The sequence below is a fragment of the Rosa chinensis genome, chromosome 7 (genome assembly GCF_002994745.2).
Source record: "Rosa chinensis cultivar Old Blush chromosome 7, RchiOBHm-V2, whole genome shotgun sequence".
In the NCBI taxonomy this organism is placed as follows: domain Eukaryota; kingdom Viridiplantae; phylum Streptophyta; class Magnoliopsida; order Rosales; family Rosaceae; genus Rosa; species Rosa chinensis.
Window position 1 is genome coordinate 67,164,059 of NC_037094.1, and position 18,529 is coordinate 67,182,587.

The 18,529-nt window shown below is 41.8% G+C and overlaps 2 protein-coding genes across 2 annotated transcripts; both read left to right on the forward strand.

Moving 5' to 3' along the window:
* The first annotated feature begins 1,112 nt into the window (after positions 1 to 1,112).
* On the forward strand, positions 1,113 to 3,972 carry LOC121048898 (disease resistance protein RPV1-like). Its single transcript, XM_040511956.1, has 4 exons — positions 1,113 to 1,821; positions 2,081 to 3,194; positions 3,311 to 3,586; positions 3,786 to 3,972. Exons 1-4 carry the CDS (start codon positions 1,193 to 1,195, stop codon positions 3,798 to 3,800), a joined length of 2,034 nt encoding a protein of 677 aa, XP_040367890.1. The 5' UTR covers positions 1,113 to 1,192; the 3' UTR covers positions 3,801 to 3,972.
* Positions 3,806 to 5,541, forward strand: LOC112178452 (disease resistance protein RPP2B). The gene is made up of 2 exons (XM_024316595.2): positions 3,806 to 5,276; positions 5,435 to 5,541. The coding sequence occupies exons 1-2, from the start codon at positions 3,806 to 3,808 to the stop codon at positions 5,539 to 5,541; spliced, it is 1,578 nt and encodes a 525-aa protein (XP_024172363.2).
* Positions 5,542 to 18,529: the final 12,988 nt, after the last annotated feature.

Here is an 18,529-nt window from a genome sequence, read left to right on the forward strand (position 1 = left end):
GTGAAGAGCATCGGATTGAGAAAGTTATCCGAACTCCCACGATTGTAGCAATCAGGGGGAGATATCGACATCAGGGGGAGTTATGATGTCTACATGTTCGATCTCGAAGAGTGAAGGACGTGTTGTGCTCTTTTTGTCCTTCGACCAGGATTATTTTTGTCCCACAGGGTTTTTGTTACCTGGCAAGGTTTTTAACGAGGCAACGGATGAAGCGTCACTACCAAGTTTGAGCGGCACAAGGGGGAGTGTTGAAGGAAAATCAAGTTTAGTGTGCCTTATCAAACTAGGAATAGGAATAGGAGAGAAGGTTCTAGATTTCCCAATCCTACACGGATTGGTATTCCTTGTAACATTAGATTATGCACTTTGTAATCCCTATATATAGGGCTCCTATTCTCTATAATGAAATACACTTCTCTCATCAATCTCTCTCAATACCAATATACTTAAACACTTAGAGTGTTTTGGGTAAATGGGGTTAAAAAACAGTTGGTGGAGCAAGTGGGCAATTTTTAGCCTAAAATCGGGTAAATGATCATTTCCCCAAAAGTTAAATATAAGCATGACTTTCTTCATCCTCGACATTTGGGGGCATGTCCCTAGCGCAGAAGGCAAGATCCTAATTGGGGTTTTTTCTGGTCCAGGATCTCATATTTTTTGTTTAGATGCGGGTCCAGGATCTCATATTTGTTGGGGTATCATGTTTGTTTTTAGGGAATATACTGTCCGAGCACGCTGTGAAACCACTGATCAAAAACACCAGTGATCGAAATTCTTGATATTAATAAGCCTTTACAAATAGTTTTCTTTGGCAAGCAACAAATGAGTATAATACCACTGATCAAAAACACCAGTGATCGAAGTTCTTGATAATAATTAGCCTTCACAAATAGTTTTCTCTGGCAAGCAACAAATGATTATCATAGAACAAAGACACACACCCACACTTCATACCGCACCTTCTCTCCCTAACAGTTCCGAAAGATGGTAGGTTATGATGATCACTTTGTCAAAAACTTTCACTCTCATCAGTGCCGTATCGCATCACATATTGACAATTGTATCTTTTAAGTCCGTTGGTCAGTCACTCTCGAATTGAAGTCGCGCTGAAGCAAGTCTCTTCACAACACGGTTCAATTGTGCAACACACAACATTCCAAGCTTGGTCAATCACCCTTGAAGTTTCTATATAATGAAGCTGCCGGGGAACTGCAAGGGGCATCGAAGGTCTCTGTGCATGATCATTAAAACTCCCAAAACTTTGTTGCGTGGGCCTGTTAAGTTATCAAACAATATGGATTTTCCATTACCAAAGAGAAGAAAAACCAATACGGATTCAATTACTCCTTCCTCTTCTCCTCTTACCCATTCATGTCCATACGATGTTTTTTTGAGTTCTAGAGGTGTGGATACACGAAACAACTTCACAGGCCATTTGTACACTTATTTGGTTCAGAAGGGAATTGAAACCTTCATAGACGACGAAGAGCTTAGAAAAGGAGAAGAAATATCATCTGCACTTCTCAAAGCAATTCAAGGGTCAAAGATTTCTATAGTCATATTCTCTGAAAACTACGCATCGTCAGGGTGGTGTTTGGATGAACTTGTTAAGATCCTTCAATGTAAGGAGTTGATGCATCAATTGGTTTGGCCAGTGTTTTACAAGGTGGATCCGTCCGATGTACGGTACCAGAAGGGTAAATATGGTGAGGCACTTGCTAAACATGAGTGCAGATTCAAGGACAACATGGTCAAGGTGCAAAGCTGGAGGACTGCTCTTAGGGATGCAGCAAACTTATCAGGGTGGACTTTCTTAGACGGGTATATTTCCATATTTGAACATGGTTTCTTTTTAATTTTTAACAGTCCAAACCCTCATACAGAACATACGCACACGCTAATCTCCAAAATGTCTCAATAGTACTTGCTCATTTGTTTAGTTGATCATGGAAGTTCTAAGCCAGGTGAGGTTATCCGATTTAAAGTTCTTTAAAAAACATTGTTGTTTCATAAAATTTTGGATCATTTTGCCATCGCAAAGTTGCATCTGACAAAATATTTTTGACAAGTAAATTTGCAGGCATGAAGCTAATTTCATTAGTACGATTGCTGATGAGATTTCAGCACAAGTATCAAGACGTAGCTATTTAAATGTGGCAAAGTATCCTGTTGGAATAGAGTCTCCTGTACAAGAAATGCTTAAGCTTTTAGATGTCGGGGGAAGTGATGTTCGCATGGTTGGTATATGGGGTATTGGCGGGTTAGGCAAAACAACAATTGCTAAAGCTGTTTACAACTCAATTGCCCACAAGTTTGAAGGTTGCTGTTTCTTAGGAAATGTTAGAGCAGATTCAGAACCCTATGGAGGCCTAGTTCGACTACAAAATAACCTTCTTTATGAGACTTTAGGGGACCGGAAAATGAAGATGACTGATGCTGATAGAGGAATCCAAGTAATAAAGGAAAGGTTAGGTAGAAAAAGGGTTCTCTTAGTTCTTGATGATGTGAATGAATTGAACCAGTTGGACAAGTTAGCTGGAGGATTGGATTGGTTTGGTTGTGGCAGCAGAATTATCATCACAACAAGAGATAAACGTTTGCTAATTGCTCATCAAGTCTATCCAATATACACAGCCAAGGCATTAGATAAAGATGAAGCCCGTAACCTCTTGATTTTGAATGCCTTCAAGGATAACAGAAATCCAGATGAGTGTGTGCAATTCCCAATTGATACTGCTGTGCTCTATACTCACGGCCTTCCATTAGCTGTAAACATTTTAGGTTCACTTCTCTGTGGGAAGAGTATAATTCAATGGCATGCTGCATTAGATAGTTACAGAAGATTTCCTAACAGCAATATCCAAAAAGTCCTCCAAACAAGTTATGATGCATTGGAAGATCCGTTGAAAGAAGCATTTCTCGACATTGCATGTTTCTTGAAGGGTAAATATAAGGAGTATGTGATGCAAGCACTAGAGGCTCTAGAGGGTTCTTACCTCAACCCTATAGATGCTATTGAAGTACTTGAAGAAAAGGCCCTTGTAAATACTGATAAATTTGGTAAGATTTTGATGCATGACTTGCTGGAGGAAATGGGAAAAGAAATAGTTCGTAAAGAGTCACCCGAAGATGCTGGAAGACGTAGCAGATTATGGTTTCATGAGGATGTTTGTCGTGTTTTAACCGAAAACACAGTAAGTAAAGAACCTGTATCCTTCTCTTTGTGTGTGGTGTGTGTGTAGAGTATCTTGATCGTCAAAAATAAAGTATATAGTAATTGCTCTGCTCATCCTATTTTTGCTCATATCAGGGCTCAAATAAAGTTAAAGGCATCAGAGTAGAGCTACCAAGAGAAGATGAGATATGCTTGAGTGCTAAATGCTTTAAAAAGATGAAAAATCTTCAACTTTTTATAAACATTAATGCAAGCTTCTCTGGAGAGGTTAATTATCTCCCAAATCAGTTGAAATTCCTTGATTGGCCCGGTTTCCCAGCACAATCTTTGCCATCCAACTTCAATCCACAAAAACTAGTCGAGCTCAATATGCCAAACAGTCGCATCTCACGACTTGGGCAAGGACTCAAGGTATTCTAGACGGTTAACTATCCATTTGGGGTTTTGAAGAACTTTTTTTTTTTTTTTTTTTAAGGAAGAATTTGAAGAGCTATATTTTGAATTGTTATAAATTTTTTCTGAAGCTCATCACATTATCTTTCCTTTCTTGAGTTGCAGAATTTGCAAAATTTGAAATCTTTAAGTTTTGAAAGTTGCAAATTCCTAACAGAGGTCCCTGACTTGACTGGAATGTTCCCAAAGTTGGAGAGGTTGAACTTAAGTTTCTGTATGAGTTTATCTGAGTTGCATCCTTCTGTTGGATTCCTTGATAAGCTTGTCTACTTTGATATTAAGGATTGCTATAACCTTAAGATGTTTCCAAGAATAGTCAACATGAAATCTCTGCAAGAAATTAGTTTTGAAGGCTGCAAGAGGCTCAAAAACTTCCCAGAAATTGTAGGAAGGATGGAATCCTTAAAACGCATGAATTTGTCTAGAACTGCCATCAAAGAAGTGCCTTCATCAATTGGATATGATCTCTTCAATCTTCAGGTTTTGTATTTACAAAAATGTGAAAACCTTACGAATCTGCCGCTCAGCATTTATGAGTTGCAAGATCTAAGGTATCTTCAACTCAAAGGTTGCACAAAACTGGTGTTAATTCCATTTCTGAATAAGGAGAAATACTGTGAAGTTCTTGCTCCAACGTCTAACTCAAATATTTCACATTACGGCAAGGCAACTTCTATCCAGGAGGCTGATGATGATGCTGATGATGGTCAAGGCAATTTAGCGTTTCCTTCACTACGTTACTTCTTTGTGGGAGGATGCTATACTTCAGACTGTGATTTCCTTGTGACGCTTGGTTGTGCCTCCACCTTAAAACAGCTTGATTTTTCAGAAAGCAATTTCGTTAGTCTTCCTGCTAGCCTTCCAAAATTTATCAACTTGGAGTGCCTTAACTTGAGTGGGTGCAAGAGGCTTCAAGATGTTCTGGAGCTTCCACCAAATTTGAAACGGTTATATGTGAGAGGTTGCGTGTCATTGGAAAGAATTTCAAAGTTATCAAACATTTTGAAACATCAAGAATCGCAAATGTTTGAGCAGCTGGACTTGAGCAATTGCTGGAGACTTTGTGACAATCTGGTGCAGGAGGCAGAGAAAAAAGGTTTGTTAGTGAATGATGGTGATCATCAGGTGGAGGTTGATCTGTTCTCTCTTTTTCTCTCTTCCCAGAAGTCTGCATTCAGGGTTGTATTTCCAGCAAGTCATGAAATTCTAGAGTGGTTCAGCTGTCAAATGGATTTCAAAGGGAATGGACTATTTGAATTTTATATTCAAGTCCTTCCTAATTTCAAATGGGAGAACACAGGATTAGTTCTATATGTTGCTGCCGATGAGATGCTAAATTGGGGATTCGAAATTCGTATTAATAAAGTACTGGTGCGGAGTAATTTAGATGATCGTTTCTGTAAAGGATTTCATGAAGCTGATTCGGCCCGTGTGTGGCTGCATTATATTCCGTTCGATAGAATTGATATGCGTCTGTTTGGTTATAGGCGTCCGCTGCCACCTTTTCAATGTCGAGTTACTATTTATCAAACTCTCAATTCTAACGTGGTTCCCTTGAAACGCTGCGGAGTTCACCTGGTAATGCCACCAAATGAAGTGTGTATGAAACTATCCCAGACACAGAATCTCAGGAATAGACTCAAAGCAGGTCTCTTTTTTTTTCGTTGTGGAGACTTTATTTTTACAGATTAATTATGGTGTTTTCTCGGTTAGGACTTTTGGCTGCTGGATGTTGTAGAATTGATTATGCAGTTTTTCTTTCTCTATTGGTGAATGGTTGATAACTTTCCCCTGTTTTCAAAACAGAGGTCTATGTTGATGAACTCGAATCAAGTGACTCAAACAGCAAGTTGGCATATAGCTCAAGAGAAGAAGGGCCGTCAGGACTCAAGAGAGGCCGAATTGATCTTTAATTTAGTCCTTCAAATCCCTCACCATTCCGAATTTGTATACCGGTTAAGAATTTTTTTTTTGGTTTTTTTTTTTTGTGATAAACTGTTATGAACTTGAGATAAGACGTACCAAACATCCTACAGCTGCTACTATGCATACGTTTCTATTTTTGCGAGCGTCAAACGTATGAGTTTCTTTGCTATTGGTGGTTGATAACCTTCCCCTGTATTCAATACAGAGGACTATGTTGATGAACATGAACTCGAATCAAGTTTGCTTGATTAGAACTAATGACAGCAAGTTGGAAAATAGCTCTGGAGAAAAGGGCCGTCAGGAGAGTCCAAATTCTTCCCCATTCCATTAATCTTGAAATAACTGGTGCTCCCTGGATATATAGAAGTATAAGGTTAAGATAAACACATATCGATCTACCCCTCAACAGCTGCTATATGTATGCATGTGTTTTTATGTATGTAGAACGTATGTGTTTTTGTGCATGTAGCTAGAGCCTATGTGTTTTGGTTTACCAGTATGATGTCAGACTTCCTTTTGTAGTCAGTGACATGAGCTGTTTTCAATTTTTTTGCAACACATCCAAAGCATCCTTGAAACGAAGAAGAGCTGTTTTTGAAGTGAAATGGCTGGTCACAAGATTGCTCATGCCACAATGAAAGGACCAAACGTTTTCAAGGAGATAATCATCGGGCTGGTGCTTGGTTTGGCTACTAGAGCCTTTGGAAAATGCATCACTAGAATGAGCAGAGGAAAATAATTAAGGACATTCTATAACTTACTGGAGAAGATGAAATCAGTGTTGTGACCGAAGAGTAGATCTTCCGAGTTTCGAATATGATTTTGTGGACTTATTTAAAGTTTATTAATCATTATCACTACTTTTCATTTCATTGGCTCTTGAACTTAAGATGATGAGCTTAATCTGCGTCTCAAACTCTCAATTAGTTTCTCAAACTGTTGTGGAATAGAGTACTGTTTTAAATGGAAGTTGATTAATCTTCTTGTTGTTTAATTGCTTCATTGTGATTGCTTTCATGGTTGCTCAAGCTGAGCATATTTTATGTTATCTGGTGAGTTTCCCGTACTCTCAAGCTGAGCATATTTTATGTTATCTAGCGGTTGCTCAAGTAGAAAAAAATATTTCAATTTAGGGTTAATTTGATAATTTTATTCATTCCACAATGGAGGTATATATACAAGTATAAAGGAGTAGTCTAACTCTAATAGGAAACAATCTTTTCATAATTATAGGAAATCCTAATTACATATAGATTTACAGCGATTTTAGACTCCCCTTCAAGTTGGTGCATAGATGTCTATCATGCCCAACTTGCCAACTGAGCTGTCGAATATCTTTCTGGATACTCCTTTAGTAAAAACATCAGCTAATTGTTCATCTGAGTTTACAAATGGAAAGCGAATTACCTTTCTGTCAAGATTTTCTTTGATAAAATGACGGCCAACCTCCACATCCTTTGTTCTATCATGTTGAACTAGATTATGTGCAATCTCAATAGCAGCTGTATTATCACAATGCAAATCCATAGGCCTTTTAAGCTTGTAACCCAGGTCTTTTAGGACATTACGGATCCACAACATTTCACAGACTCCAAGTGCCATACCTCGAAATTCAGCTTCTGCACTCGATCTACAACAACTTTATGCTTTTTGCTACACCAAGTGACAAGGTTCCCTCCAACAAAAGTGAAGTACCCAGATGTAGAACATCTGTCAATTTGATCACCAACCTAATCTGCATCTGTGTACCCAACAACTTTCAATTCATCTTTTTTTTTTCCTGAAATAGTAACGTGGCGCCATCTTCAAGTACCTCAAAATACAAAAGACTTCATCCATGTGCTCTTCACTAGGACAATGCATAAACTGACTGACAACACTCACAACATAAGCAATATTAGGTCTAGTATGTGGAAGATAAATCAACCTTCCTATAAGATGTTGATACTGTTGGAAAACTTGGTCAATGGATGCTACTTCCATCACGACTCATTGGATTTCATCTCCTCCAATATCATACAAATACAATATATACATAACAAATAATTATCATCATTTTATTGTCATAATAGATTAAAATAACAAAAATTATAAAACTTATCTCTTGAATTTGTAGGCTTCCAAAGGACACTTCATTAAAAAAGAGTTTAATGTTGAGAGTGTAAACACTACCTTTAAGAGTAGATTTTGTCCATCAGAGACAATGTCTCGGTGCAGCAGGTTAGTGGCGCCCTACTCTCCAGGGTACAACAATCGTTAATCCTTGTAAGCGTACACTCGCAATACTTGGATCCTAGAACCGCTTGATAATTTCATTTGGTATAGGAAAGAAGTAATTTTGAGAGCATAAGACTCACTAGAATATGAGAAAAGAACTCTTGAGCATAATGTATGGTGATCATACACCCACAGGTAAAAGGGAACGAGCTATTGATTTATCTATAGCTCAACAAAGAAGACTAGAAATTAACATATGACGATGATGATTAAGGTCCTGGGTTCGAGTCACCATGGGGTAGGAGGTGAAATCTTTTGAACCTCTTTAGTTAAAACGTAAGAAAAAAAAAAAGGTATGATAATGATGATCATCAATATTCATAATGTTAGCTATTGTAATTGATATGGAAAAGCTTACTGGTCAACAATGGATAATTGACATACCTCGCAATTGTAACGGATGTAGTTAAAATATATTAACTTATGAAATGAGATATTATTGCCAAACACCAATTAATAGGCTATGATTAAACTTAATAAATAAATATTGTATTTTGAAATATTATATCAAAAATTCCAACAATCCCTCACATATTTCAAAATACGAAAAGTCCAATGAGAGAAGTGAAAGAGTGCCAAAGGAAAGTGAGAATACAATGCGTTTGAACTGGTGTCTTTTCAACTATGAACCAGCCATAGGATAAGATAGCCATAATACACAAAAATTTGGTGAAAATAAAGATTTTCTATGAACCAAAATTTCTTGATGTGAATCCATATCCGTACTGGAATAGGACACACCACCCATATTAAGGGCTATGGTACTTATTAGAAACAATGTTCATCCTTATACATTCCAGTTAAAGCACTATCTATGCATCATAGGGATGGACTCCAAGTTTTAATTTGATAGTGCATCATTGATCAATAAGTTACCCATATGAACCTACTTCCTGAGATCGTCATTCACATAGGTTGGGTTATCATCACTCTTGACCTTTGTTATAGGCATAATCTCATCCCCCTAGACGTATATATTAACCACTAGTTTCGGCATTTAGTATAGTAGTTTTGTTAGAATATTGGCCAAAATCAACTATGACCTACAAACCTCATTGAATAATCTCAACAATCAGTAATCTTCGTTGGATTTTTAGTTATCCTATCTCATTTAAATATAAGAGTCTATTCTTTCCTTATTTTCCTTGACCCCCCCCACATTCTTGAGTTTATCTGAATTAATTTTAGACTTATATATATATATATATATATATATATATAGTTTGAACCCAAAATGAGCATTTTGGCTTGACGTGTCTTGAAGAAATTGAGCCAATATTAGTGGCTCAAGCTATATATTGTCGACAAGTTCGAAATATATTATTTAAAGGCTAAACAAAGCCTACCTGCAGAATTATGGAAGATTACTCAAGCTGCAAGAAAAGGAAATGATGGAAGCATGGAAATGAAAAGTCAACTTTAGCACATTTTCCTACTTCGGATAGGAGAAACCGAGCTAAACAAGGAAGGAGGGGCGGTAGACTAACCAAACGAAATCCAAATAAGCTAAAACTTTCCAGATTCATTCTAGACATCCCAAGGATCATTTCTTATGCATGGTGAAAGAGCTAGTTTGGAGTGGAAGACCATCAAACAATCAGTCCAATTTTCTGAAAGACAAAAGGGGAAAACCGGACCCGTAAGGAGTTCAGTAGCGTTTCCGGCCCAACCACATGGAAGTAAAACTCTGATATTTTACCAGAATGATCTACACTCATGATGGATCATTTGATATGAAGAAGTTAAAGGCCCATTCTGAATTCTTGGTGGAGATATAATTAAAGGAATAAAGGAGCAGAAAGTGACTCAAAACCACTCCAAAACCCACCATAATTCCATTTAGTGCTCCACTATCTCCATTTAGTGCTCCACTATGATTCGTTTAAAGCTAACCACTATGGCTTGGTAGCCTATATATAGAGGCTACAACAAGTAACAAAGAGACAATTCATCAACAACAATCTCTAAGATTATCCAAGCCTCTCCACATCAACCCCTCTCTTTCTCTTACTGGTGATCACAGTACTCCAGTCCTAGTCTTCTTAGGAGTCGACTGTCAGTGCCACCAAACTGTCTGTCAAAGTGCTTCGGTCCTAGTCTCCTCGGGAGCCGACTGTAGTACCGTGACCACAACGGTTACGAAACCAGCCAAGCAAGGGTAACGCCCTCGCAAACCAACTAAGCTAAAATCCCGCTTTGGCAAGTTCTCTCTACTTCCCTGTGATTTCGCTCTGCTCAACCTACAACGTTGAGTATCTACTTGGTGACACAAGATAAAGTCCTCCAGCACGAGGCACAAAGAATTCCGCGACGAGGTTGGTGCTCTCCTCGTCCACAATCGCTCTAAAGAAGTCAGGTCAAGGGAAACCCCCGACGACCGCACCCGAACTGTGCTGGCACGCCCTCGCAAGAAAAGAGACTGTTGACCAGCTTAAGAAAAAAACTGGAGCCAAACATTTTGGCACGCCCAGTGGGACTTTAGCTCGCTACTTATTCAATTCAGACTTCCAGAAGCCATTGGGAAGTCAAGCGCAAACCCTTATCAAAAGGTTTACTTTAACTGCCCGAAACACAAGACCTCTAGTTACACACCGCACTCGCGTGCAGACTATAGTGGTCTTTCTGAAGAACTGGTAATCCAAAGTTTTCCCTCAATCCGATAGACCGAGATGGCAACCGACGAAGAACGAAACCCAACCGCTACCAATGATTTGGTTAGCGGCGAGTGGCGAGCAATGGGTTTCATACCTATCCCCCTTCCGGAGAATGCGAGAGTGGAACAAAAGCTTGAGGTTTTTCGAAAGAATAATGATTCTTTTTACGAAAAGATGTTTAAAAACCTCGCTGAATAAGAACAGAGGCATGGGGCCCTGTCAAGCACGGTCCGGAGACTCGAACAAGAATCGCTGCAAGCACGCGGTAGCATCAGAGATTTGATGCAACTAAGCAAGAGAAACCACGAGCAGCTCATGGACTTGATAAGTGCTCAGAGTCAAACCATTGCTTCAGAAGTTGAGAAAATTCGCAAAGAAAGATCCAACGTTGCGACCCAGGAGGCCATGCAGAAGGCTGACCTTGATCAAGCCAGAGAGGTTCTACATAAAACACTGGGAGATCCTAGCGCCATTCTGGGCTCTCTAGGTCAGTCCCCCATATCTGGCAAGTATGTACCGCCAAATGCTCGAGACAAAGTCATCAATAGAGGCACGTTAACCCACATTCCAGCTACAACTACCACATCGGCCAGGAGTAAGGCAAATACTCTGACGATGGTGAAAAAGTCGATAAGGCACTAATGGTCACGCAGAAAAGTGGGACTTTAAATAGCGCCAGGGGAATCGACCTTGAGCCTGTCATAGTTGCCCAATACGACAGCGATGGATACGAGTTCGTATTCGAAGAATCTCTAGGGGTTGACCAGGCTGAAATTTCAGCGAAGGTCACCGCGACCGCCAAGAGTCAAACAGCAGCAGGACTTACGTTGCAGACTTTAGCCCAACCCAAGACGGCTCGTGTAGGCGGCATATCATGGACTGGTCAAACATCACAGGTGGCACCCTTGATCCGGCTAGTTGGTGAAACAATATTCCACGTCCCTCCTCTACCCCTGGATCCCGGGTATATAAGGAGAGAAGAGGTTAAGGAGATGATTAGGGCAGCGAACCAGAGACCTAACTTGGAGGAGGCCTATCAGGGGCCTTTCCCACCACACATTATGCACTCACCTTATCCTAGGGAATATAAGAACATCACGTTCTCTACTTTCTCAGGAGAGGAAGTCGAAAGTGCCACGGCCCATTTGGTCAGGTTTCGAGTACAGTGTGGCCAATACCAGAATGATGACAGTCTGAAATGTAAGATCTTCGCCACTTCTTTGTCGGGGGCTGCCTTCACCTGGTTCGCTAAGCTGCAACCAGGATCAGTTGCGAGTTGGCCCGCGATGGAAAAGCTATTCAAGGAAACTTTCGAGACTATCGAGCCTGAGGTAAATCTGGCCTCACTTACTATGATGGCTCAGCAGCCAACTGAATCTGTTGTCAGATACCTTCAGCGGTTCCAGATACAGAAGGGGAAGTTGAACGTGATTCTACCGGAGAAAGAGTTGGTGAAACTAGCAATCGAGGGCTTAGAACCTCGCTAGCTTAAAAAGTAACATGGCTGTACGTTCAACTCTGTGAGAGAATTAATCACAGAGGTGGGAAGTTTTGAACATCTGCTCAGGGAAATGGACGCCATGAGAAACTCTTCCAAAGAAACATACATGCCTGGGAAGCATAGGATAGTGGCGGCACTGAGCCAACACTCAAGTTCCTATGACCTTTACTTTAGTGGTGAGGAAACTGGCGCGGCAGAAGTTGAGGAGTAAGAAGAAGATGAAGCAGCAGCGCTGGAACTTACTGGAAAGAAGGCTTTAATGCTAAAGCAATTGGAGTTGTGCAAAGAGCCGGTGAAGCTCAAGTCGTTGGTTTTCACCAAACCAGAGTTCGCGAGTTATACTTACCACGCGAACAAAGCGCATGAAATCTTGGATGAAATGACCACCGCGAAGATGGTGAAAACTGACTTCGGCCCATTTCCCAAACCAGAGCAGCTAAGGGGGAAGAAATACTGCAAACTCCATAATATGTGGAATCATAATACAGCCGATTGTGTTAAGCTGAAGGATCATATCCAAATCTGGTTAAATAATGGTAGTTTGCAAGTAGAGGCGCCAATAATAGCAGCAGCGTTGGTGGACCTAGATCCCTTCCCAGATACCAGAACCAACATGGTGGACGTGGCATGGGGTACAAAAGATCAGCGGAATCAAATTCCAGACCACGCGGCTAAGGATTTGAAAAGGGTTGGAGACAAAGCTGCGAAGCGGGAATCCAAGACTCATTTACCCATCGTCATATTCTCGCGGTGCAAGGAAGAATGTGACACTCAAGCGCTACATGAGGAAACATCCCAGATTGTTCGCTTTGGATCTCTGCCGCCAATAAGGTTAGTATCATCTTCTAGAAACTTCTAACCATGCAGCCCAAGAGTGCACAGTGGTTCAGAAACTCCTTCTCCAAGGGACTCAAACTTATTTAAAAGGTTGAAAGCCGCAAAGGAAGAAGGGCAGGCGGATAAGCGGCAAGGGGTTTTAACCAGACCTTACATTCCACTGATGTTGACGTCTTCCATTAAAGAAGGGAGATGGTATACACATAAGACAAGGCGGTGGAGATGAGCTCTTCAAGGAAGAGAAAACTCTAGCGGAGGTTTGGAGAAGCAAAGCGAACCTTGGAAGTGCTAGATCAAGGACTGATCAAACTATCGCAATTACTGAAATCTCCAGAAGAGTATTAGAGACAATTGGAAGCACTGGCCTCCAAGAGATTCGTTTCCCCGTGAGTTCAGAAATAGCAGCCCAAAGTATCACGCGAAGAGAAAAAGCCACGTGCCCCCAAGAGCAGCGCTCAGGAAAAGTCCCTAGTTCCAGCGAGGAGAGAACCGCCCCCAGCTCGTAAAGTCAATGTTTGGCGGAGAATATCTCGCGAAGCAAGAAATAGCGAGCCTTCAATCTTTGACAGGCTGGGGGGCAAAGACAATCGGTCAGCGACTGTGCAGTGGAGGCCTAAGAAAGTTCAAAGCATAGTGGTTGCGAAATCCGAATAGGCTTCATCAGCAAAGCAGGGGCCACCGAAGAGGGAATATCCCTTCGTAGCAGATCAGCAAGAGCAAGCCATGATCCAAGAAGGATCACTGGCCGCTTACATCGCAAGCAAGTTCGTGGTAAAAGTTGACTTGAGCTCTCCCGCGGCGGAATCAGAAGAAGCAGACATGTTGGACATTACATGTAACATAGTGTATGTCCTATCATCAAAATATGCCTTGCCAGTGGCAGCTCAGGAATGCCAAGCAGAGGATGATAAATCATTGGACAAACAAACGTTCGAGTTCACTTCAGCAGCGTCATCTCTCGCGAAGAAACCCACGCCGAATGAGGTAGAAGTAGCAGAGGTTGCAGACACCAATGTGAGGTTCTGGACATGGGTTTTAGCAAGCCAACGCTAGCAATGGCGTAACACATGAGGCCATTGTATATCACCACCGATGTGAATGGCATCAAGGTTGGCAAGATCATGGTAGACACAGGCGCCGCAGTCAAAGTCTTGACCACCAGAACCATGCAGCTGCTAGGAATCAAGAAAGAGAAGATCCAATCCACATCCCTGACTCTAAAGAACTTCGCGGGGACTGTAACCTTTTCCTACAAGACAAGGTGGGTCCAGCAGAAGGGGTTTACGCTTTCTTTGTTACAGATTGCTATGCGGCATATAGCGCAATTCTGGGCCGCTACTGGATCCACCGGAGTTATTGTGTCCCATCCACCCTTCACTAGGAGCTGATCTTATGGGACAGAGTTGCGGACAAGACATAAATTGTCAAAGCAGACCTGCGACCTTTTTTGGTGTCCGCCAGCTACGTGGTCGTAAGGTATTACCTAGAACCAATCTTTCCTTTACAGGTCATTGGTATTGATAATAAGGGCCACCCTACCGGGATGATGGCCTCTGAATTGGCACAATGGGGGCTCGCGGTTGCAAAAAACCACCTCGAAAGGCCTGGATATGTGGTGCCATCTCCAAGTTTTAATTGATGGATCACGACCTCATGGAGGAAGAGGTAGCGGCCTCTCGTTCTTTGTATGATAGATTGTCTTCATATTTGATCGAAAAGAGGCCTATGCACAAGTAGCAACATTGGAATACATCGACGAAGAATTGTCCGATCAGGAGGAGGAAGAAGAGCCTATCCGATTGGCTCCAGCAGCATTGGATGATACACTGCCAAAGGTTAGAGATCCTACAGAAAAGGTAAATTTGTGCAGTGAGGCGAAGCCAATAGAAGTGGCAATAAGAGCAAAATTAGGGCCTGATGAAAAACAGGGGCTCATCAATTTATTGTGGAAATATAAGGATTGTTTCGTGGAGAAATATGAAGATATGCCCGGATTATCTCCTAACTTGGTCTGCCATAAACTGCCGACTATCCCAGATCAAAATCCTGTGAAGCAGGAGTCCAGGCGAATGAACTCAGAAACCTAGGTGTTGGTTAAGGAGGAAGTCGAGAAGATGCATAAGTCAGAAATCATTAGGGTAGCCAAGTATAATCAGTGGCTATCCAATGTTGTTCCAGTTTGAAAGAAGAATGGCAAAATGAGGGTGTGCGTCGACTACCGCAATCTCAATAAGGCCACTCCCAAAGACGTTTAACCCATGCCGGTAGCAGACATGTTGGTGGACGCAGTAGCTGGTCATGAACTTCTCTCCTTCATGGACGGAACTGCCGGTTACCATCAGATTCCAGTGGCGGAAAAAGATAGACACAAAACTGCTTTTAGATGCCCAGGTTTCGCAGGAGTTTTTGAATACGTGGTCATGTCTTTTGGTTTGAAGAACGCTGGAGCCACGTATCAGCGAGCAATGAACCTAATCTTACATGACATCTTAGGGAAGATTCTAGAGGTTTATATAGATGACGTAGTCATTAACTCCAAGCAGCGGTGTAATCACATTGCGGATTTGCGAAAAGTTTTTGAACGTATGTGGCGTCACAAGCTAAAGATGAACCCTGAGAAATGTGTGTTTGGGGTTCAAGTAGGTGATTTTTTGGGATTCATTGTACAACAGAGAGGCATTGAGGTATCAGAAGATAAAGCTAAAGCAGTTATCAATGCCTCACTGCCGCGAACAAAGAAGGAGTTGCAAAGGTTGTTGGGAAAAATCAATTTCCTACGACGGTTTATTTCCAATTTTGCCAACAAGATTCGACCTTTTTCTGCTCTACTAAAGCTGCAAGGACAAATAGAATTTGTGTGGGAAGTGAAGCATCAAGAGGCCTTTGATAGCATAAAGGCCTACATAACCAATCCACCAGTTCTCGTTCCTCCGAAACCAAACCAACCGCTCAAACTCTACATCTCAGTTGCAGAAGCTTCAATAGGCAGCCTACTGGCACAAAACGACGAAGCGGGAGTGCAGCATGCCATTTTCTACCTTAGTAGAAAGTTAACAGATTGCGAAACTAGGTACACACAAATGGAAAAGCTATGTTTAACGTTATACTTCTCTGCATGTAAGCTGTGCCACTACATGTTGTCATTTACCACATGCATAATCACTTAGACCGATTTGGTCAAATATATGTTCTCGTGGCCCATTCTTAGGGGCCGAATTAGAAAATGGATCTTGGCTCTTTCAGAATTTTCTTTACAATATGTGCCTCAAAAGGCTATGAAGAGTCAAGGCATCGTGGATTTTCTAGCACATCATCCCATGCTGGACGCTCCAGAGCATTGCTAGCTAGAGGTCGCGACAAATTTATGGGGGAAGGCATGTCATATACATTGCTCCGAATTTCACCGATGGCCAGGCAGCAGTCATGTTACAACCATGGGTATTGTACTTTGATGGTTCCCGAACAGATACCATGGCCAGAGCAAGAATTACACTGGAGAATCCGACTGAAGATCACTTTTCGTACTCATTCCCGTTGGAGTTTCAATGTACCAACAACCAGGCTGAATATGAGGCCTTAATCATAGGCTTAGAAGTACTGCTGGAAATGGGAGTCAGAGACGTACAAATACTTAGAGATTCCCTCCTGATCATCAATCAGCTACGCGAAAAGTTAAAATGCTTTAGCTTCGCGCTGGTCCCTTATTTAAACAGGACACTAGAACTGTTGGACCAGTTTGATGATGTGGATCTTGAGCACATTCCTCGCGAACGAAATTTAGCCGCGAACGAGTTGGCCCAGCTGGCAACAGGGGTAACATTGAGATATGGCGTGCGCGAGAGAATCCTTATAGTCGAGCGTCGCAAGCTTCCTTCATGGATAGTGAGAAGAGATCCTCCAGACGATACCTTAGTCGCGACCTTGGAATCCATTAACGTGGATTGGTGCATCCCTTTGATCAATTATCTCAAGCATCCTGATCAAACCATGGATAGAAGGATTCGCTATCTTGCCCTCAACTACTTCCTCAGAGGTGATGAACTTCGCAGATGAGGAGAAGATAGCGTGGATTTCAGATGTGTTTATGGCCGCGAAGCGAAACAACTCATGAGCGAAGTTCATTCTGGCATTTGCGACGCTCACCAAGTAGGTCCAAAGATGCGATCGTTGCTCAGACGACATGGATATTTTTGGCCCAGTATCTTGAAGGATTGTATCGCATTCGCTAAATGTTGTTTGGACTACCAAGCTCATGGGCCGGTCCAGCATGTCCCTAATATTCCAATGCAGCCCATTATACAGCCTTGGCCCGCAAGAGGATGGGCGCTTGATTTAATTGGGATGATTCACCCACATTCATCACTTCAACACAAGTTCATCATCGTCGCGACTGATTTCTTTACAAAGTGGGTTGAAGCAGAACCTTTGAAGGAAGCATCTGGTGGCACGTTGCATCAATTCCTATTCAGAAACATCATCTGCAGATTTGGGATCCCAGAAGTTTTTATTTCGGACCGGGGGGCAGCTTTCATGGGTGGTGAAGTTGATAAACTGGCAAGAGAATGGGGAATACAGTTCATCCATTCCAGTCCTTATTATGCTCAGTCTAACGGTCAAGTGGAGGCCAGCAACAAGATCATTATCAATTTTCTGAAGAAAATGTTGGAAGCTAATCCACGATAGTGCCATGAGACACTTTATGAAACTCTTTGGGCCTACCGTACCTCTAAGCGGAATCCCACCGCAACAACACCTTATGCTTTGATGTTTGGCCATGATGCAGTCCTGCCGTTGGAAGTCAACGTCCAATCATTACAAGTTCAAGAGGAACATCATCTCATTGGAGAAGACTACATTCAGGCTATGTGGCAGGAACATGAAGACCTTAGCGAAAAGCGCTTGGAGGCTTTAGATAGTTTGGTCATGGAAAAGCAACGAGTCGCTCACGCCTATGTCAAGCGGACACGGGGAAGGAGTTACAGTGAAGGAGAGTTGGTTTGGAAAGCAGTTCTTCCGCTTGGCGAAAAATTAGATGGTTGCAGTAAATGGACTCCAAGATGGGAAGGCTCGTACACCATCTATAAAATCTTAGAGAAATGAGCTTTTCATCTCAAAGACCTGGATGGAGATGTCGATCATAACCCTATCAATGGGAGATACTTGAAGAAATACTTTCCCAATGTCTGGGACTCGGAGGAGTCGTGTTCAGTTTCTTCGCATATGACATGGGGGCAATTCTAGTGTTCCTACATCGCGAAGCCCATTCATGAAGGCCTGTTTTTTAGGCCCATAATCGTTTCTTTGCTACGCCTAGCAACACTAGGGAGGCAACACTACACTATACTAAGCCGAGTCAGCGGCTCCAGAAAATTTTTACAATACTAAGCTGAGTCAGCGGCTTCGGAAAATTTTTACAATACTAAGCCGAGTTAGCTGCTATGGAAATTTTTTACAGCTTTGTCTCTTCTCTAGTAGAGAAAACACCTTCGCAGGAAAATAGGGTCGAGCCGTAGGAGTTGAGACTGAGCTCAAGGGAAATGCGAGAGCCACTGCTGTAGCCGCCACCTCCCTCGGAAGTAGTCTTCATGTTGCCAAAGATGTCCTCACCGTGCATGGGGAACAGAGGAAGGGTTTCAATCTCCATGTCCATAGATCCATAACCACCATAGTTCCTCATCTGCCCGTTAAAAGCAATCACACCAGCTG

What these genes read in the sequence shown, in the direction of transcription:
- LOC121048898 (XM_040511956.1), top strand. Translation starts at nt 1,193, where the DNA reads ATGAAGCTGCCGGGGAACTGCAAGGGGCATCGAAGGTCTCTGTGCATG. An exon ending in GGGTGGACTTTCTTAGACGG is followed by an intron (nt 1,822 to 2,080) that starts GTATATTTCCAT and finishes GTAAATTTGCAG; the next exon opens with GCATGAAGCTAATTTCATTA. An exon ending in GTGTTTTAACCGAAAACACA is followed by an intron (nt 3,195 to 3,310) that starts GTAAGTAAAGAA and finishes TGCTCATATCAG; the next exon opens with GGCTCAAATAAAGTTAAAGG.
- LOC112178452 (XM_024316595.2), top strand. Translation starts at nt 3,806, where the DNA reads ATGTTCCCAAAGTTGGAGAGGTTGAACTTAAGTTTCTGTATGAGTTTA. An exon ending in CAGGAATAGACTCAAAGCAG is followed by an intron (nt 5,277 to 5,434) that starts GTCTCTTTTTTT and finishes TTTTCAAAACAG; the next exon opens with AGGTCTATGTTGATGAACTC.